This window comes from Grus americana, chromosome 10 (assembly GCF_028858705.1).
Source record: "Grus americana isolate bGruAme1 chromosome 10, bGruAme1.mat, whole genome shotgun sequence".
Lineage (NCBI taxonomy): Eukaryota > Metazoa > Chordata > Aves > Gruiformes > Gruidae > Grus > Grus americana.
In genome coordinates, this window is record NC_072861.1 from 6,743,171 (window position 1) to 6,765,786 (window position 22,616).

The 22,616-nt window shown below is 42.3% G+C and overlaps 2 protein-coding genes across 6 annotated transcripts; one reads left to right on the forward strand and one right to left on the reverse strand.

Moving 5' to 3' along the window:
• Positions 1–272: 272 nt before the first annotated feature.
• Positions 273–5,171, forward strand: GTF2A2 (general transcription factor IIA subunit 2). 4 transcript variants are annotated; one of them, XM_054836493.1, is made up of 5 exons: positions 273–418; positions 999–1,138; positions 1,649–1,753; positions 3,056–3,182; positions 4,864–5,171. In XM_054836493.1, exons 2-5 carry the CDS (start codon positions 1,067–1,069, stop codon positions 4,887–4,889), a joined length of 330 nt encoding a protein of 109 aa, XP_054692468.1. In that variant the 5' UTR covers positions 273–418; positions 999–1,066; the 3' UTR covers positions 4,890–5,171. The 4 variants fall into 4 exon arrangements, with proteins under 4 accessions (XP_054692468.1, XP_054692469.1, XP_054692471.1 ...); XM_054836494.1 differs by lacking the exon at positions 273–418 and adding an exon at positions 425–588; XM_054836496.1 differs by lacking the exon at positions 273–418 and adding an exon at positions 538–562.
• Positions 5,172–7,535: 2,364 nt separating this feature from the next.
• GCNT3 (glucosaminyl (N-acetyl) transferase 3, mucin type) lies at positions 7,536–16,640 on the reverse strand. 2 transcript variants are annotated; one of them, XM_054837204.1, is made up of 4 exons: positions 14,845–16,640; positions 12,726–12,821; positions 9,988–10,054; positions 7,536–7,663 (listed from the first exon to the last, which is right to left on the reverse strand). In XM_054837204.1, the coding sequence occupies exon 1, from the start codon at positions 16,638–16,640 to the stop codon at positions 15,333–15,335; it is 1,308 nt and encodes a 435-aa protein (XP_054693179.1). In that variant the 3' UTR covers positions 7,536–7,663; positions 9,988–10,054; positions 12,726–12,821; positions 14,845–15,332. The 2 variants fall into 2 exon arrangements, with proteins under 2 accessions (XP_054693179.1, XP_054693180.1); XM_054837205.1 differs by lacking the exons at positions 7,536–7,663; positions 9,988–10,054 and having other exon boundaries at positions 12,791–12,821; positions 15,099–16,640.
• Positions 16,641–22,616: the final 5,976 nt, after the last annotated feature.

Sequence of the window (22,616 nt, forward strand, 5' to 3'; positions counted from 1 at the left end):
AAGTAACTCTTAGTTGATCAGGTAAAATAAACCTAAACCCAGAAATGCAGACGGTTTAACTGACTTTATTGTGTAATTTTAAAAAGCTAACCCTAACCCGTTGCAGCACTAACTCGATGTTTAATGGATGGGGGGTGGCTGCGCTAGGCACGGCCCCTGGGGGCCTCCCGCCCCTCCGCCTGCCCTTGCCCCGGGTGGCCGAGGAGCTCCACTCCCCTCACCGCGTGAGACGAGCTCTGCTCCGGGGGCGACCTTGCACCATGGCCCGAGTCGTATCAGCCGCCGTGCAGCGCGACCCCCCGGCTCCAGCTCCGGGGGGCGGGATGGGGCCGGGCCCAGTCACCGCCCTCGCCGTTCCGCTTCCGGGCCACGGGGCGGCCGAGAAGGGGCCCGTACCTCTTCCGGCCGCTGGGAACGGGTGAGGCTGGGGCCGCGGGAGGGGGTAGCCCCGGGACTGGGCTCGGCGGGGCGGCACTGCATGCGCGGCTCCCCCTTCCCGTGGCGCCGGCGGGGCTGGCCACCCGCGCCCTGCGGGCCGCGGCCGGAGCTGCCCGCGGCGGTGGTGCGGCGACCGGCACCTTCCCCCGGGTTCGCTGGGGCGGGGGGCGATGGGGCCTGGTCCAAGGCGGCGGGCGGTGCGCAAGGCCGCTCGGTGCCCAGCGCCCAGCTCTTGCCTGAGATTCCCGCAACGGCTCCTAAGCGCGCTCCCGGTGCCGCGGGGGGACGGGGATCGGCCTGGAAGCCGAATGGGTGGCGAGCAAAGACTGCCCCGTCCCGGCAGCGATGCGGCTCCCTCCCTACTGCCTTCCCCGGCGGCCCGGTTTTCCTGCCGATCGTTAATGCTTTGTGCTCTTGAGCGCTCTTAATTGTCGGTCAGTGTTTGCGGAATGAGTTTTAAAATTCTGTTTGCTCTTGCCGTGTGTTGTACCTTAAGGGCTCTGTATGTTTTCTAGATTTTATTTTTTTTAAAATTTTTGTTTGTTTGCTTTTTAAATGAGAGCGAGGACGTAGTTGGCGTCCAGAGCCGTGGATGATTAGGAGGGTGTCCAGCCCATCTCGGTAAACCATGGCATATCAGCTATACAGGAACACCACGCTGGGGAACAGTCTGCAGGAGAGTCTGGACGAGCTCATACAGGTACGGGCGGGGTTCAGGGTCTGGGCAATTAGCTTAATAAAAAGAGAGGTTAGTTATTAAAACGGCTTGGTGCTTGCTGTATAAGGGTACTTACGGCCAATGTTTGGGAAACCTAATGATTAAAACCAAAAGCTATTGATACTCCATTCACATGGGAAGTCGTTTTCTTAACATTCTAGATGAAGGAAAATGTTTTATGTAAGTGGCATAATCCCCTGTTGCATGGCCCAGTAGACGGGCAGCCAGATTAATCTGGAACACTGCAATCGTGTTCCTGCTCTTCTGGTTGTTTCCAATGAATGTTTATCAGAAGAAATCTTTGTGTAGCACAAAAAATCATGTTAGGACATCGTTTCTTCTCTCAGAGTTAAAATAGGAAAAAGGAAGTAAACACAGGAATGTAATACTTTGAGTTCTGCTTCGTGTGAACTTTGAGGTTTTTAATTTTTACTGCTGTTTTAAGTTTACTTTGAAACAACTCAAAACTTTTTTTTTTTTAATCTACTTTAGTCACAGCAAATCACACCTCAGCTGGCCCTTCAGGTGTTACTTCAGTTTGATAAAGCTATTAATTCAGCATTGGCACAACGGGTCAGGAACAGAGTCAATTTCAGGGTAAGATAACAATATATAAAAAAGTTCTTCCTGAGGTGCGGTAAATAACTGCTGATGCAGAACATCCTTAAAAGCTGTTATGAAGATATGTTTTGACTTTGAAATAATGACTGTTTACATGTATATTCTGTATGTAATTGTAATGATTGTTATCTTCTTATTCTGCTAGGGATTTTTTTAAGGAAAGCAAAAATGAGAAATAGATTCGGTGGGCGGATGAAACCAGAGGAAGAGGGAAATGCTTTGATGGGTAGCGTTGCCACCCTCAGTGCCTTGCAGATGGGGAGGGGGACTTGCTTCTCTGAGTTGTACCTAGCAGAAGTGAGATGAGGCCAGATTTTCAGCCATATCTATAATGTCGAGAGACTCGAGAGTTGTGGATCTACCCTTCCGCAAGTCACTGGATCATTTTGTAGCTGTTTTTGTAGGTATCATAAAAAAAGAAGTTTGGGGGTTTTTTCCTAGCTAGCCTCCCTAATTAATATCAGATAGTCAGCAAATTATTAAATGTCAACTTGATTGTAATTTTGAGGAGAAAAAAAAAAACAACAAACAAGCAGTTGTCTTGTTAACTTATGTCCTAACACTTCCTCTACAGTCTATGCAGAATGCATTAATGAAGTGAGCTCTTAAAATTTTAGATTTTTAACCCATACAGGTATGTTAAAAAGAGCATAACTTCTTTTCTCTAACACAATAAACTTTGTGTATGTAACACGGTATAGAAAACTGTTCAGCATGTGTCTGGAGGATAAATTTAAAAAAAATTTACTTGGAGCTTAAGTTCAAGAGTATGTAGAGATGAAGGCCAAAAGGTTTACATATCAACATCCTCAGTAATACATCAAACATGACGAATACCCCTTTATGTCACATAGATCAGTTTTGTCATGATTTTTTATTGAAACTATTGCTTTATTTAAACAATTGCAAAATTCACATCTTGTTATGATCACTGCTGTAACTGAGTTTTCTTATGGCCTATGTTTTAAGAAATCTTTTCTGAAACTGATCCTTTATGCAGATTAGAAAACTTATAAAAGTTCTTAGTGTACCTGTGCAGTTTGCTCTTGGATAGACTGTAACATTAATACATGGTCTTGAACATGTCAGCCACTGGAGGGCATTTAAACTACAGTTTTCCTCAGAATTGCTTGCTTGCAAAGTTCGTATGCATTCAGGTTCACAGTTGGCTTTATGGCAAACCTAGTTGTAGAAGGTATGTAGTTCAGTAGATGGTAAACATATTTTCTGTTACTTCTGGGATGCATCCTATAGAAAATGTCTCTTGTCTTTTTAAAGGGGTCTCTGAATACATACAGGTTCTGTGACAACGTATGGACATTTGTACTGAATGATGTTGAATTTAGGGAGGTCACTGAACTTGTGAAAGTGGATAAAGTGAAAATTGTAGCATGTGATGGAAAAAGTAAGTATGGAATGTGATATACATAAGCTGAGACACAAGACTTGATCATTTATAGAAAGCTTTAACCAAATGTCTGATTACAGCCAGATTGATTGTATTATTCAGACAAAAGTAGGGCTCTGCACTCCCTTTTACATATGATGAGAAATGAAACAAAAGCAAGCTTAAATGCTTCTGTAACTCATTAGCTCTGAAGTAGGAATGTGTTGGAGATTGCTGTACACCTGTTGTTAAGTACGTACTACTAGAGCAATTAGAAAGTCATAAGTAACTTAATTCAATTTCTGTGTGCTGATTTTTTTCTTGTATTATCCCGTTCATTAGAACAGCACCATATTTTACTGAATTCAAGGTGTGCTTCATCAGTTTGAGCAAGCAATTGTCTGAGAAAACTGTCTAAGCAATTGTTTGCTGGATTTTATAGTAGGGGACCCAAGCACGTGAAAAGCTTATGTTAGCATTTGCAAATCATAAGATTTATATATTGCTCAACAGGCCCACTGTATGTACACTGCTTACGGGAGTTTATGTTCCGTATCTGCTTGACTGGAGTACATTTGTCAATGTTTCTTGAAGTTATTTACTGGAAAAAGTCATTTAGTGACTTGTGTGGCCAGCTGGTTTATAACTTTTAAAACCATCAATGTGGTAGAATATCGCTAAAGATGTGTGCAATGGTGCCAGTTGTTTTATCCCCAGGGAGTGATGCTAAAAGGAAGAACTGAGAATGGAAAAGGCTTTATTTAAATACACCTTAGACCTCTGAAACAGGTTCTTTACGGTTTCCTGATCCTGGCATGATTACAGTGGTCACTTCAAGTTGTAGTTCTAAAGAGTTGACAGAATTTATTATTTGCTCAACCTCTGGTATTAGCCAAGCATATAATCTTACTCTGTTTATTTTTTGTGTGCTTATAGCTAGTAGAGGAAACCTTACTTTCTAAGTATTAATCGTTTTCACTCTTGATAAAGTATGCAGATAAGATTTAAAGAACTGGATGACTTAAAGTTGCTAATAACTTTACAGCCTTTTTTTCCCCACAAGAAGTTGACTTGCTAAAGGAACGTAGTAAACACTGACTTGTCTTTCTCCGTATCCAAGTTACGTATTTTTTCCATAGCTCTAGGAACAAGAAAGCAGTAATGGTAGTAATACCAGAAATTGTCCTGGTGTTAATTGGTGCTTCTGACAAAAGTTCAGAACAGAGAATCGCTCTCAGTTGTTTTATGAAGATCATGCTCATTCTTGCATCTATTTCAAAATGCTTAGTAAACTGTAGCCCATACTCCATAGCAGCTTATGCTACTGGATGTACAAAACCCTTTCTCATTAGTAGATCATGTGAGTTAGCCAGATGTGCTTGTGGCTGACTGCAGTGAAGTGTTTGTGTATCACTACAAGTTAGAGCAAAGGTTCTTGTATTTTTAATGCCTTAATAGCAAATGATGTGTGTGCACAACCTTGAAGTTTTGCACTGGCTCTTTTCAATGTTGCTAACTGAAATGAAACAGCACAAGCAGTTCATGCATCGCATTGATAGCAGTGGAGGCAACTGAGTAGGTATAGAACATGTTCTAAAATGCTTGGGGAAGATATTAGAAAATGTTATTGATTCTCTTTAATTTATACTCAACTGTAGTGGGGGTATATATTACTCATACTTTCTTTTTTCTTTCCTAGACACTGGTTCCAATACTGCAGAATGAATAGAACTGTGGGTTGTCTGCAATATTTTCTGTTAATATGCAGCACTTTCTGGAAAGAAGCATGGAAAGGGACTGTGTTCATGCTTAATTCTTGTGATGCAGACGTGAGTTAATCCATACTAGAAAGCATCACAGAATGACAGCCGAAGAAATACCGGTAGCATTTCTTCAGTTCACCTTATAGGGCATGAATACAATGTTACTTTTTTTTTTTAAAATTACAACAGATACTGTTGCCTTTTTTGTTCAAAATAATTTCTGTAATAAACTTTTATTTAAAAACTTGTGAATGAGTGATCATTGGAAAACTTTGTTTAAAAACAATCATAAATGTAATATATTCTCCCAATATTGTCTAAGTGCATTTAAAGTAATGTTGGAAAGGCAAAGGTCTTTCAGTTACAGGTCTCTGAGTGTGGTTGCACTAGTTAGTACTACAAGAAATGGCTGTTTCAGAATGGTGGAGGAGGACATCAACAGAAGCTTAGCAGCTCATGCCAGACAGTATATTTGTCTGTTACTGCAGCTTTCTATATAAATTTGTCCATTTGGTACCCTCTGCTAATAATACACTTGCCCAAGTATTAAAGTTATTGCACAGCTAATCAAATTGAAATAATGAAACTGAGTCTCGTAAGATTGCACCACATTCTCAACAAATGTTAGTGCTGCCTGTTTTAGTGTTTTTCTAATTGTTTTTTTGTATTTATGTGGAATACATTTAATTGGACACCTGGCCAACAGGATTGCAGTGAAAGAGTTGAGCTATGAATTTTGAGATATCAAATGGATAACTTTCTTCTTTTTAGACTTATACATTCCACTAAATAAATCAAGAAACCCTTAAAGTAGCTTCTTCACTAGAAGTATCAACATAATATACTGACAGCTCATTTGTCTGACTTAACAGCAGTGACTGTTCCAGTGTGGTCATAGAAATGCTTGCTGCCACAGCAGTGTCAAATTCATTTATTTTTGACAGTAGGCTATTTACAGACTACTAAAAACTGGAAACTACAGAAGTCAGTGGGTAAATGTTTTCAGATCAGTCTAAATCTTTAGACTTTGTGCAGAAACTGGAGCATAGTTTACATGTTGAAACCTTTCTGTACATGTCAGTGGCCTAGTCTATTAATTAAAGTAATAAAGCTTTAGTATCTCTTCTAATACCTTTTCAGACTGATATATTAACCATTCTCTAAATTGGACCTTTGGACATCAAAGGTTATGTATTTGTGGTTTGGTTAACTTCTGCTTCCTTCCAGTGAGAAAGTTCACAAACTTGTTTGCTAGACTGTTCCAAGTACTATGTTTACCACTGTGGTGGGTTGACCCTGGCTGGGAGCCAGGTGCCCACCAGAGCTGCTCTATCACTCCCCTCGTTCACTAGACAGGGGAGAAAAGGTATAACGAAAAGCTTGTGGGTCGAGATAAGGACAGGGAGAGATCACTCACTAATTACCCTCATGAGCAAAACAGACTGAACTTAGCAAATTCATCTAATTTATTACTAAGCAAAACAGAGTAGAGGAATGAGAAATAAAACCAAACCTTAAAACACCTCCCCCCACCCCTCCCACCTTCCTGGGCTCAACTTCACTCCTGGCTTCAACCTCTGCCCCCGTCTCAGCGGCAGAGGGGGATGGTGAATGGGGATTACCGTCAGCTGATCATACAGTGTTTCTGCCGCTTCTTCATCCTCAGGGGGAGGACTCCTCTCATTGTACCCCTGCTCCAACATGGAGTCCCTCTCACGGGAGACAGTCCTTCACGAACTTCTCCAACGTGAGTCCCTCCCACGGGGTGCAGACCTTCAGGAGCAAACTGCTCCAGCGTGGGGTCCCCCACGGGGTCACAAGTCCTGCCAGCAAACCTGCCCTGGCATGGGCTCCCCTCTTCACGGGTCCACCGGTCCGGCCTGGAACTTGCTCCAGCGTGGGCTTCCCACGGGGCCACAGCCTCCTTCAGGTGCCTCCACCTGCTCCAGCGTGGGGTCCTCCACGGACTGCAGGTGGAATCTCTACACCCCCTCATCCTTCCTCCATGGGCTGCAGGGGGACAGCCTGCTTCACCATGGCCTTCACCACGGGCTGCAGGGGGATCTCTGCTCCGGCGCCTGGAGCTCCTCCTCCCCCTCCATCTGCACTGACCTTGGTGTCTGCAGAGTTTCTTACATCTTCTTGCTCCTCTCTCCGGCTGCAAAAGCTCTAACTGGTTTTTTCCCTTCTTAAATATGTTATCACAGAGGCGCTGATTGGCTTGGCCTTGGCCAGCGGCGGGCCCGTCTTGGAGCCGGCTGGCATTGGCTCTATCAGACACAGGGGAAGCTTCTAGCAGCTTCTCACAGAAGCCAGCCCTGTAGGCCCCCCCCGCCCTGCTACCAAAACCCTGCCATGCAAACCCAACACAACCACCAATTTTTTTTTCTTGTATCTATGTTAAATGTCCTTTGCTGCAAACTGCAGATTGGTAAGTAACCATTTTTGAAAACAGAACAACAGACTATTGCTCTCATTTGAACAGCACAGTAAGTATCTGTTGAGGTCATTATCTTAAAGGACGCAAATATGTATCTGTACTGTGGTTTTCTCTTTTTCTACATCAGACTCAATCTTCCAGGTTTAAACATTTTTTGTTCTCTAAGAATCGTGTTAAACTGAATTTCAGCCCTTAGAAGTATAAAAGTTTGCTGTTCCTACCTCCAACTCTGCAGTCTCTTCCTGTCTCTGGACAGAAACTTCTCAATCTCCAGTTCTCTGCCTTTGGAATCTCTCCTAATGCAAATAATTATAGATCTGATTTTGTTCCAATTAAGTGTGTGTTAGCTATTCACTATAGCATTTTTTCCATTAAAAACAAATTAAATAGACAAGCACAATTGTACTGATGATGTGAGGTTATTGTGTGGAATGGATTTATGTTTACATTTCATTGATACTCTTCTATAAGACTTCTCTTGTGTTTCAACAGTTGTATACTACTACTTTAGCACTTGCAGGCTTAGTGCTACCTCAGCTGTTAAATGAAAGGAAAATAAATAACTGAAAAAGAAAATAATGTAATGAATATATATACTAAGAAAAAGTACAAATGAAAGGAGAAATAGTTTTGTTGACAAAGATGTCTGCTACTTACTAATCAGTGAAATTCAAATCAATGTAAGCAGGAACTAGAAATGATTATGTTCATAATTCAGGACAACTTTACCGACTTGTTTAAAAAAAGTAATAAACCCATTGAAGCTCTAGACTTGGTCCTTTGGAAGGAGAATGTGATGGAATACTCCCTGTGCTGATGCATAACAATAATACTTTGAATTGTATACCCTACTTAGCTGGTGGTTCCTATTCGGTGTGAAAACAGATTTGAATATTGCCTTGCCTTGTAAGGAAACATTTGAAAAGGGGATGGATATTCTGAAATGAAGTTACATGGTCTGTACCTGAGTCTTCCTGTACTGAAAAAAATATGCAAATGCTTAAGTGACACTGATGTTTTTGATTAGCTGCTTGTTTAGCCTGAATTGAGTGACAAAAAGTGACATAGATGAAAAAAATCTATTAAATGTTACAGATGCTTCTGAACTGTTCTAACGTTTTTCTTTTGCTAATTATAATGTAGTCTTAAAAGAAATGCACAGCTTTCAAGATTTTTGAAGCAACTGGAATGGTTGGGGACAGGAAGCAATCTGTTCCTCGGCACAGTGATAATGAAGGGACTGTGTCCTGAGGGAATCTGTGTAATTCAGTCAGTCTGAAAGGCTAGAAAGCATGCACAAATGGGGAGTAAGGGAATGCTTTAGGTGAAACGGCAAACAAATGAGTAGGGACAATTGGCCAGTCATAACATATGCTTCTGTAATCTAGACATTGCTTTCCTGTATCAAGGCGAGAGTCTGAGAAGGCTTTTCATACAAAACAACAACAAGAGAGAAGTTACCAAACAAAAATAAAAACTGAAGGAAAGAAAGGCAAACATGTACCCTAAACCTTTTGTATTGCTGCTGCCTGGATAATTATTGGTATTAGAAGCTTTATTTCAAATCTAGTTAATGTTTTAACATCAGTGTTTAAAATTTTCTGGTAACATACGCTAGCTCTGTTTGGTTATGGCAAATGCATCAAGCAGTCGCTCTGCAAACCGCTTGTTTTCCTCTCTTACGGCGGAATCCCTCTTGTTTTCCGAGTACTCTGTATTTAATTTACAAAACAAATATTTTGTTATAAGTTTGACTACTTACTGTTCCTAAAATTAACTTACGTATGCATCTTCTCTCTCCTTCATGACACTGCAGTGTTAGGCAATGTAAGTATCTGATATTTTTGTACCTGTGGGATGTTTCTAGGACATGGGATTCAAATCTGGATGCATACAGACTACTGAGATTACCTATGTACAGAAAGAATACTTGAACTTTTGTGATCAGTGCTGTTCTTTGCTCTTGTGGTCCGTTGTCCTTGAGAGCCAAAAGGCAATCTGTGCATATGCGACAGAGAAGCATTTGGCAGCCGTGTTTCTGGCACAATTATGTTACGGTGCAGAAGCTCCAGGTACCACTTCTTTAGTGTTTATTTGTTCAGTGAATATACTGTTGAAAACTGCAGGAGGTAGTGTTGGGTTTGTGTATGTGAGGAAACAAATAAAGGTTGCTTTATGGTTTCTAAAACTTCTACAGTAAACCTCACACAGGTCTGGTGTTCCAACCTTATCTGGCTTTTCTCTGTATTTTATTTGGAAATACTGTTCCTAGCTTACCTCTAGTTTCTCTCTTTTTTTTTGTTGTTGTTTCTAAACTATCCTTTATTTCTTAAACTCCCCATTCAGCATATTTACCCTGTTAACTCTGCCATGTCTTTAGAAAAACAGCTCTTGAGGAATACTGAGGTGTAAATAATTCTTGGGAATAATCTTTTGGGTGTCTAGCATTGCTCCAGTGATGCCTCAGGGAGTATCTGCCTGTGGGATGAAGACTGCTGCCTGCTCACTGCAGAAGAGAAGCCTGCTGATGCTTCTGGAGGAATTAATTCCTGCAAACATCACAGCTGTCAACACAAGTTCTGACACTGGCTTGGCAGCACACATTCTTCTTGGCTCTAACCATGTTTCTGGGAGGGTGTTTGTCCGGGCCCTGGATCTGCTACTTCTGTGGAGGCTGTTTCAGTTCACTGAAGGAGAAGGGAGCAAAGAGAAGGTAAGGGGATCTAGTGCCACTAGATCTTGCTTTTTACTGCTTTACTCTTCATAACTCTCCTGCCACTTGCTGGTTTTTGTGTTTCAGCTAATCCCTCCATGTTCATATGACTAATGTGCTTTGTGGTCTTGGAAGATTTGTTGAACTTACACCTAAAAGTGTTAACTACACTTTTGGTATGCTAAGCTATTTTAATATCCAAGGGAAGACAAACTATCTCACTTGCTACAGCATCAACATACTTGCTGCTGCCTATTTGGTTCTTCCTTGCCTGTAGTGTTTATGGACTGATTCTTTTATTTGGGGGTGGGTTTTTTTTTTATTTTCTTCAGAAAGGTCACATTTGTTTCCACCTGTCAGTAGCAGAGAAAAAGTAAAAGATACCCTTGCACCTTGACCTTGAGCTGGAATAGGTGTTTCTGTTTAGGAAGTAAATTAAATAAAGTGAAGAAGAGGAAAGAATAAACACCAATACCGAAGTGGCTATGGGTGACTGCCTGTGTTTAAACATGGCTTCTGAGAAAAAGGATTTTGTGAATTCCAGGATGTTATCTGAAGCTGTTTGCTCAGTCAGGGATGATAATACCTGACTTTACATGTTATCAGACACACACAAATTACAGGAAAGTGCAGAGCAGGAAGAATTTATGATGAATTCCCAGAAGACACGTTTACGCAGGATCATTATGTACTTTGACACAATGATTAGGTACAATGAGACAGAAAAGAGTTACTCAAAACACAGAGATTTGCTATGAAGGATCTCAGCAGCTTAGGAGGTAGTATTTCAGTTAAGGTAATAATGACTTGGTTTTACTTTTCTGTACTCTAAAAGTACAAAGAAAAAAAAGCATGGAAAAAAAATTAATAAGACTGTACTAGGAGATGTGGACTTTTCCCTCACTGTAACTTAAAAGGGTGATCTTTGTTAGGACAATAGCTTTGCTCAAAGATACAGTATAAATTAGCCATTCTGGCTTATGAGGTATTAAGTCACAGATACATATTTTGGTTACACCTTGTGCTAAGAGCCTGCACCTTCCAAGGAAGTAGAAAATAGTTCACTGTGAGTCTAGTTAATGTTTCATGGTCACTGCTGTTGCAGTCAGAAGGACACCCTAACCCTGCGCCCTGAATCAATTTTACTCATGACTGCAAATACTTTACTGATATTTTGTTCCTATAGGCCATTTTTACTTCTAGTTTGTTCAGAATTTATTACCTGGTTTCCTCTGAATTTATTTCAATTGACCCATCTGTCATAGGACATTTCAGAGACGATCATATAGAGTATGACAGAAATGCAAAGCAAGAAGGAAATACACCCTCCTAACTAGAGTTAAGAGCTGTTCATGGACCTGCTGTGTAAATATATGTTATGCCAGTTTCAGCTCACATTAGGTTGTTCTTGTAAAAAATAAAGTGAAAACCACTTGGAAATAATATATAACTTAAAGCCAGGTGAGTTTAAAAAAAAATAAATCTGTTATTAGATTTCAGAATTACAGTTTCATCTTCTTCCAGAGCATATCTCAAAAGGTAAATGGCAATTTGCAACATATTTTCTCCTTAAACAACTGGTGGTTTATTTAAAGTTAAGGTTGTTAACAATTGATTCTAGACAGAAGTGTCCGAAGTAGATTTTCATCCCCTCACTAGTCTAGATTAGTTAACACTAATATTTCTGATATGACTGTATTTCCAATTTGGATAGCCCAAGATTTTAGTGATGAAGTTCATATGGGGCTTAACCTGTTTTTCGGGGTTGATCCTATATTCTGATATGACACTGCTACTTTGGGCTAGAGCTTGTCCTACTCTATTTGAAGTTTATTCTTTTTTCAGTTCTGCAACTAACCTCGGCAAGTTACATCCTTTCTTTGTGCCCTGTGGCCATATTTCTAAGATGCTAGCTGTCTTACTGCTAAGATACTTTGAGATCTATGGAATACAAAGTTCTGTATTACAGTTGAGTGATATTTATTGACATTTGTAATGGTAAGGAGACAGAAATTTTTTTCTTTTTTCTTTTCAGTATCACTGCTTTGACATGTAACTGCACTCATAAATCTGACGTTTCTAATGTCTTTGGAAGAGGAAATGCTGTGAACATTCCTTTGTAAGAATCTTTTTGTCTTAGTTGGCCTTCTGAATTTGGGAGTAGTCTTGTTCTTTCAGAAGAAATTAAGTCACTACTAAAAGGAGAGGGTGAGTTGAAAATAAATTTGCACAAGATACGCCTTTGTTTTTGGAACCAAATCATCCAAGATAAATTGTGAGTAATAACACCAACAGAAACTGAAAATTTTCTTTGAATCAAGAGAATTGGATGTGGAAGTTTACACGTTGTTTACATCTCCAGATAATAATGTCAGAACGTTTGTTTTCATACAAATCAGTGATCTCTTTGAATGGCGAAGGCTGTGTAGGCTATGTTGTTAGGTTCCTCCTGTCTCTCTTAGTGTGTCACCCAAGCTGTTTTTTGGTATGCTGGTTTCACTTGAGGCCTTCATATTCTATGGGCAAGCTCTTTCAAATGCGGATAAATGCTTAGGTTCTCTGTCTCCAGGTCTAATCACGAAGGGCATGAATTGCAAGAAGTAACATTAAAAGAAAAATTATTCTGACTTTGCTAAAAGACTTACCATGGAACACATTTGAAGTGGCGCTTTTTTTCCGCCCCCAGATCTAAATAGTGGTGTCTCTCTCTCCATCTGTAACATTTTCCATCAGGGCAGTGTCTATCAATAATAAATGAAACACTGTTATTTAAATATTGTGTACAAGCAATACTTCATATTTCTGAGAGAAGAAACTGCTGAATAAGTTAAACATATTTACAGAGTGAAGGGGATAAAAATTACTGTTAACAAATCTGTAAGTAACCTGTAAATTACAGGTTACATTTGCAAAATAATAGAGAAGTCCCTCTTTCAACAATCTTTCACTATTTCAGGTTAGAGTTTCTTGTAACCCCCCCAAACACTTTTTTGCTTTTTCTAGGTGCTCATAACGTTGAGAGATAAATTCTTTAGATCTTCTTACAGACATCTATTTCATGAATGAGTTTGGTTTTGATGTGATTCCTTAGAATAGAGAAGTATGCTTGGTTTTTTTTTTCCTCCCTGTGAATATGGACCTTTTTTCTCCATTTTCCAAGAGTAAAAGACAACACTTTGCCATAGGTAGAAACACAATGACACCGCTCTGCCTGATTTAGTCCAGAAACTTGAATGTATCCCAGTCCCCTGATGAACCACTGGCAGTGGCTTACCATTTTTGGCTAATACGCATTAAAGTAAATGAAAGAGCTCCAACAAGCAAAATCAGATTAGGCAGCAGTGGTTAGATGCAGTCTTCTATGCTGGGAGACTTGAGTTCTTACCCTGAGTCAGCAGAGGAGTTTTGTTTGTTCTAAAAGAATGTACTAGACATGGAAATACTTGCTGTTTAATGTTGAATTTGCTGCTGAAACCATTTTTAAGTTTTCTATGTTACTATCAGGTTAGCATAAAGCTTTAGTCTCTGTTGTAGCAAATGTTTGTTTACATAAGTTGGAAAGAGTTTTCCACTGGGAACAGCAATCCTATTACTTTATTTGTTCTTTTTGAATAAACAAATGCCCAATGATATTTTGGGTATTCCTATTTCAGACCTTTTTCTTGCCAGTAGCTGGGGTTTTTACCTATAATGCGTGCTGTGAAATCACCATGGCATTTTAAAAATCAGCATTTTACAACCAAGTTCATTTAAAAATGTCTAACAATTGCAATGGCACACCTTTTCAAGTCAGTTATTTCGTCTTCTCATCCTATTTAAATCAATGTTTTAAAGATCTGTGTGATTGCAGTCATAACTGCAATAAATGTAGCCTGGTGCTATGGAATTGCTTTCAGATGTTCTTTGTACAATGCTAATTCTCCACCAGAGCCCTCAAATTTACAAAGGTGAGAGTGTTTACTGACAAAAAAAATACTTGAAAATTTTTTTTTGGTAGTACGAAGACAACTGACTTAATCCCTCAGCATTATAGGTAGTGAAAAGCTGTTGGATCCATGGAAAGTGGCTGGCTTTAATGTGAGAAGGTGGGAAAAATACACGCTGGTGAAATACATAAGTTCACAAATCTTTCTTTCAGCTTCTAGAAACTTAAGAACACAACGACGTGTTGGATGTGATTGTTTTGTTCATCCAAAAGGCGAGATACACTACTGGATATGGCAATTATACTACCAAGAGCACTCCTCACAAAAATCTTTTTTCTATGGGGAGGGAAAGAGAGAGGAAGATGTTAGAAAATGTAGGTTTACACACCATTAACTACACCAGCATCCCTCTCCCTGTGTTACTGATGGAGAAGTGGGGTGCAGAGGGATTAATTAGTTAATGACTCTGCTTAGGAGCACAACCAGTTCTCCTCAGAGGACTACAGGATATAGAACACCAAATAGCCATCTATTTTCATATATTTGATTTTATTGAAGGATTCTTTTTTAATTTCTGTCAATAGCCATTAGCCATTAAACTTTAAAGTAATGCAAAAGCAGCAGCCTGATGTTAAGCTGAGCAGTGTAGCAGGTGCCAGGAGGGGGTGGCCTGCCAGGTGCTTTGTAGAAAAGCAAATTTATTATAGTTTCAGCTCTGCTTTTGTAGCAGGACATGTAGTCACCGTGGTCTATGACCTGGCCCTGCCTGTCTATGACAAGAAGCCCTGGGGTTACTTTTGCGAACAGACTGTAAACGGAGAATGGAAAAATACACTACCCCCGCTTCTTTAAGACGGTCTGTCAGGAAGCTGCCTGGGGTGCCGGGCGGGAGACCGCGGCCCGCCGGGTGTCTCTGAGGAGAAGCCCGCGCGTCGGGGGGCAGGGGAGGGGGCAGACTCGGGGCGGCCGAGCCGTCCCGCCCTTCCACTCCGGCCGTTCCTGCCGAGACGGCCCACGGGGCGCCGCGTCCGCAGCCCTCCTGGGGGTGCCCCCGCCCCAGCGGCCCGCGCAGCCGTTTCGAACGTTCGTTACCTCGCGCGCCCGCCGACTATGCGCGCGCGGCTGCTTCTCCTCAAGGGTCCGCCGAGGCCCGCGCGCGCCCGCCCGCCCCGCGGAAGGAACCCTCCGCCAGCGCCGGTAATGCGCCGGAGTCCGTCTCGCCTCACGACATGGGTCTCTAGCCCTTCCCGCTGTCCCTGAGGCGCCGCCGGCTGGACTCGCCTGCGGAAGAAGGCAGGTGCCGGCGAGGGTCTCCGCGGCTTCCCCTCAGAGTCCCCGGCCGTAGAGGGCCCTGTGGCGCAGGTGCTCCTCGAGACACTGGATTGCGGCATCGTCCACCAGGGGGTCGAACTTGTTGGCCAAGAGGTGGTGCTGCTGCAGCATCCAGGGCACGTCGCCCACCCCGTAGATGCAGACGGCGCGCTGGTGCTGGCCGGTGCAGGGTGGGTAGGGCGCGCCCTTGCTGGTGTCGCCCTCCAGGTACTGCCACTTCACCAGGCGGGGCAGGGCGTTCATGTCCGAGAGCTGGAACTTGTCGTTCTGGGGCATGGCGCCTGGCACGCCGGGCATGCGGTTGAGGGTGGCCCAGACGTGCTCGTCAGGGCTGTAGGTGTCCTTGGCCCACTCGAGGAACTGCTGTGCCGTGGGGTTCTCAAAGATGTGCTGCACGAAGGCCCGTGTGACCAGGATGTACGCGTTGCCCGTGAACATGGGAGAGTTGTGGGGTGGTGGCAGTTTCTCTGTGGCTGTCCGGAAGATGAACTCCCCCACTTTATGGTGGTACTGCCAGCGCTCCCGCTTGAGGGCCGAGGGCTTCTCTGACTCCATGCTGTTCCGCCCCTGCAGCACCTTCAGGACACGGACGATCTCGGCATTGGTTTTGATGGGGAAATCTGTGCCGCAGGTGTTGAGGACGTAGCGCCATGGCACAGGGCTCTGCAACAGGTCCTGCATGCAGTTGAGGTCGGCCTGCAGCCGGGACCAGGAGGCATAGACCACCTTTTCCAGGCGGCTAGCCACAAAGACATTGGGGAAGCAAGCTACGATGGCCCGCACGGCCTCCTGGAAGGCGGCCGGGGACTTGCTGTCAATGTGGACGCAGTAGATGTTCTGAGGGGCGTACAGGGACCGCAGGAGCCGCTCGAACATCTCGATTTTGTTGTGGATGACCATGGAGTAGGCGATAGGGAACTCTGCCTCCTCCTGACTCAGTGGGAACTCAATGAACCGCCGGGTCTTCTTGAAATTGCTGCAGTCCTTCGTCATGTTCAGGTACTCGCCAGCCGTCAGGGAACCCCTTTTGTTCGCAATCTCCAGGTTGCTGAGCAGGGCCTCCTGGATGGCTTCCTCGTCCCCACGGACGATCCCCGAGCAGTTGATCCTCCTGCCGGGGGAGAGCTCCAGCGCCCGGTAGAGGCGCTGACGGCAGCGGGGGAGGGCGGCGGCGTCCGGGTGGGCGTCGGGGCAGGGCCGGGTGGCGCTGCGCAGCGCCACGGCGGCGGCCACCAGCAGGGAGCCGAGCAGCGCCGCGCCGCGCCGCCGCGCCTGCAGGGGGTTCCTGTCACACAGCCGCATGCCCCCGCGGCGGCGGGCACGGCGGGCTCCCTCGCGCGCCGCTCCGCCACGTGCGGCCTGCCCTCCCCGCCGCTCGGGGGCGAAGCGCTGCCCGACCCCCCCCCCCCTTCCGCGGCCGCTTCTCCTCGACGGATCTGGTCCGGCCTCTGAGGGGGACTTTATTGAGGGCGCCGGAGCTGGTGCTGGCAAAGAGAAACCGGACAGCTTGGGCGCTTGCTTCCTGGGTGGTGGCGAAATAGTGGCAGGGCGATCTCAGCGTAACCGCAGGTGAATAATAGGTGAATAAAAGGAAGTCTCCTCCCTCCCCGTGGCGTGACTGTGTTTGGTTTTATCAACAGTGGAGGAGGTGGTTGTATATCTTGTATGTCTGTTTAAAAGAAGATATTTTATCTTACTCCTGTCCAGCGTGTAACACAAGGAAAATTCCTCTCGTGTAACACACTTTAAAAAAAGACTTTACCAGGTATCTTTGGGATCTAACCTGCTTTTCCAGCATTCAGATCATTCCAACTTACAGGTCAAGGGAGTGACAGCAATAGCGCTGTAGTCTAGAAGCCCAGCTGCAGCAAGCTTTCTGCTGGCCAGGAGTATTTTGAGCTTTAGCAAAGGATTATTGCAAAAGATGATGGATAACTGGGCAAAGTGGAATCTCTGCTTCTACAGTGGAAGCAGAGGGTAAAGACAGAGGCTATGGTTTATAAATACTTTGCCACAAAGTGTCCGCTTTAAGGAAGGAGTGAGAGACTACTGGAGATTGTCAGGACCTCCTGTATGCACCTACATGCACATCCTAGCTAAGTATCACTTAATAGAAAAAGAAGGATAAATGCGAGTGACTAAAATATGCCTTGTGCTGTGATGAACAAAATAATGTCCCCTAGGTTTTGCAGTCATCCTGAACCACTTCGTGGTTTGAACCAAACATGGTGTTTGGTACCATGTTTGTAAAAAAGGGCCAGTTTGAACAGTTTCAATGATGAATCAAAATGTCTGAGTTGGGTTTTCTAAGATACAAACAAAGGTGTAATTTTTTTTTTTTTTTTTTTTTTTGTGTCTCCAGATGTATCAAGGAACCAAGCTCACAGAACCAGCAGCTGGACTGAGGACAGTAAGTGTAGTTCTGCACAGGTTCCAGGAAACAGCAGCAGTTACTTCCCCAATTTCAAAACAGATTATTTGTTGAGTTATTAGCTTTACCCAATTCCATAACCAATTGTCTTAGACATCTGTGGTCCAGAAATTCTAATAGGCATTATGAAAGGCAATGATGTGATACATATAGTATTTCCCATATGCACAGCTGTCAGTTTGCCTGTGCTAAGTACCAAAGTGAATGTGCTTGGCAGAAACATGGGGAAGAAAGGCTTGGGGAAGGTAAACAAGATGCTAGATGGGCCAGTTGCTTTCTCAGTACAAGGAAGACATTTGTCCCATTTATATGTGTACTTTGGTCCTGAAATTTGTTTCTAAGTTATGTTCACCTTGCACTAGAGAGCTCGTTCACCTGGACAATTTCAATGCATCTGAGGAAAGGTACTTTCCAAGCATCTCTTGGAATAGGACAATAATAGTCCTCTCCGTGTATCTTCTGCACTTCCAAGCAACTCTTCCCCTCCAGGTCACCTTTACTAGACTGTGTCCTTGCAGTATTGTGTGGACGGATGGCAAGTTCTTGTAGTCTTGCAATTTTCTTTTTCTAAAGCAATGGATTTATGTTGATCCTACTGTGGTTTCCGTATGCAGATATCCTCTTTCATACAGTCTCTGCTCAAGGACTAGGAAAACAAGAGCCTATTTTGCATATTGTATAGCATTGTAAACAATAATTTCTGCTTTGAGGTTCTAGCTGCTCTGTATTTGTTGTACCTTGTAATGGTATGGTGGAAGAAATCCTCAAATTCTTAATCCCACAGGAAATGCTGAAAACATGATGACTCCCCATGAGAGCTCTTAAGTGCTGTTGCACGTTCGTGATGAAATAACTTAATCCTTAAAGATACATGAAAATGAAATTAAATAAAACATAATTAACAGCATGCTTTCTGCAAAGATTCTTTTTTCCATGAGATAAATGTTAGTCCACACAAAATAATATTTTGTTGGTAAAGTCCAAGACTTGAGAACTTGTTTTCATACTAAATAGGTATATAAACCTGTTAATATTGATATTCTTATGTGTAACTGTAACTTCCAAAATACTTCACTGTGGGCTCAAATCATTGGCTTTGACTTTGTTTAATGATGATACATGTCTCAGTGAATACAAAAGTGACTGTGTTTAAAAATGAGTGTAAAACAACTGTCGTACAGTGAGGATACTGTAGCACAAGCACTGTCTACAGGGTGACCAGCAGCCACTTGATTACTTACATGAAGAGATATGATGGTAGATTATAATGTTAGAGGAGGATGATTTAATCATATTTAGATAATAATCTTGCAGAACACTAGCTGTGAGAAGTTACATAATGTCAAGATTCTTGTGGTATGCTTTTTGAGGTGCAGCCCTCTGAATTTGTTCATATTTGAGGTGGTGAAGGAACGGCACAGGGAGGAGTTCAAGTGTTTGGCAGCGATGGCCATGGCTTAAAGATCACTGTGCTGTCATAAGACAGACTGGTATTTCTATTCGTTTGCAGAATTCCTCTGTCGATACCAAAGAATGAAGGGTTCTTCATCAGTGTGAAGACTCAGTTAATACAATTTTGGTAAGTCTAGGTGCCACATCTTTCTAGTGCCTTTTTGTACCTGCTTCCATTTTAATAAGCCATATCAACTCAGAAGTTCCTGCTTTCTTTTAGCTTTCCTGTTAAGGAATAAAAAGAAGCATCACAAGGTGACCTGTTACCTACTTGCCTAATTGCACAATTTTTAGGTTGCGGTTCAGATAAATGCATTGGAGAGTGGAGAAGAAATGTGTATTCTACTTGTTTCTCCAAGTGGAAAAAAAAAAAGTACTATGCTGTTTGCTGATGGTGCCACACCTGGTAAAGCACCTGGTAGAAACTTAGATTGTGATGGCAAGGTTCATAGTCTCAGTGGGTTCACCTGTACACAGTTAGATTGTAGAAGGAATAGAGTTTTCCCTGGGAAAGCAGCATTAATAAAGAGGGACAAACAGAGCTCAGTTGGAGGAATCAGCCTGAAGTGGTGGTTACTAAAATGTGTAAGGAAATTATTTTTATATGTATAAATATGCTGTCAGCTTCTTTAGCATGACTTTTAAGTAATGGAAGTAGTAAGTTTTGTTAACCTAATCAAATAGACATCTGAGACCAGGCTTGTACATGCTACAAAAAAAAAAAAAAAAAAATCTTGTGTGTTAAGTGCCATTGCTTGTGTGGGCTGAGAATTTTGGGTTTTTTCAGATTCTTGGTTTGATAGTGTTCTTTTATTTATTTTTTTTTTTAAATTAGAATCTGTGCAGTCTGCAGGGATTTTGAAGGATTCCACCTCTAAGCTATAATATTACTTTTAAGTTATCAGGACATTGTTGTCTTTATCATTCCACTACTTTTGTGTTTTACATCCTCTCAGTTTTCAGAAGAGAGCCCCATTTCCTGATGATTCATTTGGAGCCATAGTGTGCATTGTGATGTGGTTTCTCCTGTGTTGGCTAACTGCTTTGTAGGCATTACTAGTTCACGGCTAACTTCTGTGTTCTCCAGGATGTTCGTGTCAACAGGAGGAATTTTATGTTCACGGCACAATGGCTCTCATTTAACCTTTGTGTCTGATAGCTGTTTGGTTTTTACGTGTCATCTAGATAGTGAACAGTTAAATAGAAGGAAGTACGTGCATGAGACATAATCAGAAAGCAATGCACTTTCCTTCACATACTGTTCCAGTGTAGGCCACAGTCCTTCAGGATAAACCTGCTCCAGTGCAGGTCCCCCACAGGCAGCAGTTTATGTCAGGAAACCTGCTTCTGTGTGGGCTTCTCCCTGCTGGCTGCAGCTGCCTTCAGGGCACCCCCCCACCTCTGCCCTCTTCACTGGCCCCTGTGTCTGCAAGATTGTTTCTCACACTTTCTCCACCCCACCAACCGCTGAAAAGCATATTTTTTTTTTTTCTTTCTCCCCCCTGTTAAACCCTTTCTGAAATGTGTTTTTCACAGAGGTGCTACCAGCTTCACTGATTGACTCAGATTTTTATGTCTGGCACGGGGCACCTTCTGGTCTCTTATCACAGAGGCCCCCTCTGCCTCCTTACCAAATCATTGCCAAGTTAACCCAATAGATTTGTAAATTGATCGTCTTATACTAATGGTAGGGAGGAAGTGTGCAGAGGTGAGTGATAAGGGTGTGACTTAGTAATGAAAAGGTTGTATGTGACTTTTTTCTTGCATTTGTCTTTTCCCTTATTCCCTCTGCCACCCTCAGCTGGCTAAATATTTGCATACAGAGGCTGATGGCTCTAGTCTTCTTGGTGTCCACTAGTATATTTTACAGCTATAATATGATTTGCGATATAGTTAACATATCAAAGACGTGTAGATGATTATCCAGGTTTACAGATAACAGGTAACCTAAAGCCATGGAGAATCAGCTTGCTGGTACTCTCCAAAGTTACGTGCATTAGTTATGTGAGAAATGCCTACAGCATGAAGCCTGTAAAATTATTTTGCAGACCTGAACCCAAAAATACTTAGGGCTGGCTCTGATCTTCCTGTAGTTTTCGATTATGTAATAAAGTATCATTAAACAAAATTAGTGATGCTCTCGCTGACTGCTACTTAAGCAAAATTGTTCCTAAATATACTCTATACGTAATTTGCTGTTAAGTACACACCTTGTGTTAAATACAGTATTCTGTTGTGAAGAGCTGCATTCCACTTATTTCATGTGTGTTCACATAAAGAATCTTCTTATTTGTTTCAAGTAGAAATGGATATTTTCCAAAAGAACTGTTCTTTTTTTAAATCAATACTTCCTTTGAACTATGCTGACAAGAAATTAGATTTCTATCTTCTTGGCTGTTCAGACCTTCTTGTTTGTTACTGACTGTGCTGGTATTGTGACACTTATCTATGAAATCATAGAATTGTATATGGCTTATAATTTTAAGATTTACAGTTTTAAAATTATTGACAAACATTTGGAAAATAGTATGATAACCTTCCCATTATAAATCTTCAGAGACCAAAATTTCTGTGTTCTTTTTGTATAGAGTCTTTGGCACATCTTGCTTTCCTGTGAGTGGGAGGGAGAAATGAACAAGGTAGTCTTGACGTTTCAAAATAAATATAATAAACCTTATGCAAATGTGTATGTATTGTATGTGTACACTTTATCTGTAAAACTTTAACACGATGAACATGGTCTTGCGCAGGTTTTGCTTTTTGAAGTTGAAAACTGATTACAGACTTTAGCTTCAGGTTTAATTTTGGTTCCATTTAATTTCAACTGAATTATGTGAGTCAGTCCTGTACTCTATGACAGGTTGACCTGTATCTTTACAAGCTACTAATACTGTGTCCACACTAGCATCATCTTTGGTTGTTTTGATGACCAATTAGAGATTAAGTCAATCTTTGAGGAAACTGTTGGATGTTAATTTTCTTTGTAGAGTTTTACTTCATTGGCTGTTGGTGACAAATGGTTTGAAAGCACTACTAGCAATACCTCTGGGTCTGCCACTACAGAAAGAACATGAAAAGGGAGCATGCAGTAAGTAAAAAAATAAAAACACAGTCATTTTCGTAGCATGCATACTAGTTCCTATTTTGTAACTGAGCACTGCTTGATGCTTATCGCCTTACAGTTGCAGGCTCATTGCTCTGCTGTTTCTGGACCTCTGTGGAAATTTTACTGGAGGGGAGAAGGATTTCTGCTTTTACCCAAGGCAAAATAGCTGGACTGTAGGAAGTGACAGTGAGTATGGCTTTGAAGAAAGCTTAAGCAGATAAATAACATTCTGTTGACTATATGTCAAATGTGGCTATTACCTGATGTTTTACACAAAAGCTGAACTCTG

Excerpts from the sequence above, each read along its gene's own strand:
- GTF2A2 (XM_054836493.1), top strand. The coding sequence starts at position 1,067 with ATGGCATATCAGCTATACAGGAACACCACGCTGGGGAACAGTCTGCAG. Across the intron at positions 1,139-1,648 it reads GTCTGGACGAGCTCATACAG|TCACAGCAAATCACACCTCA; the intron begins GTACGGGCGGGG and ends AATCTACTTTAG. Across the intron at positions 3,183-4,863 it reads TGTAGCATGTGATGGAAAAA|ACACTGGTTCCAATACTGCA; the intron begins GTAAGTATGGAA and ends TTTCTTTCCTAG.
- GCNT3 (XM_054837204.1), bottom strand. The coding sequence starts at position 16,640 with ATGCGGCTGTGTGACAGGAACCCCCTGCAGGCGCGGCGGCGCGGCGCG.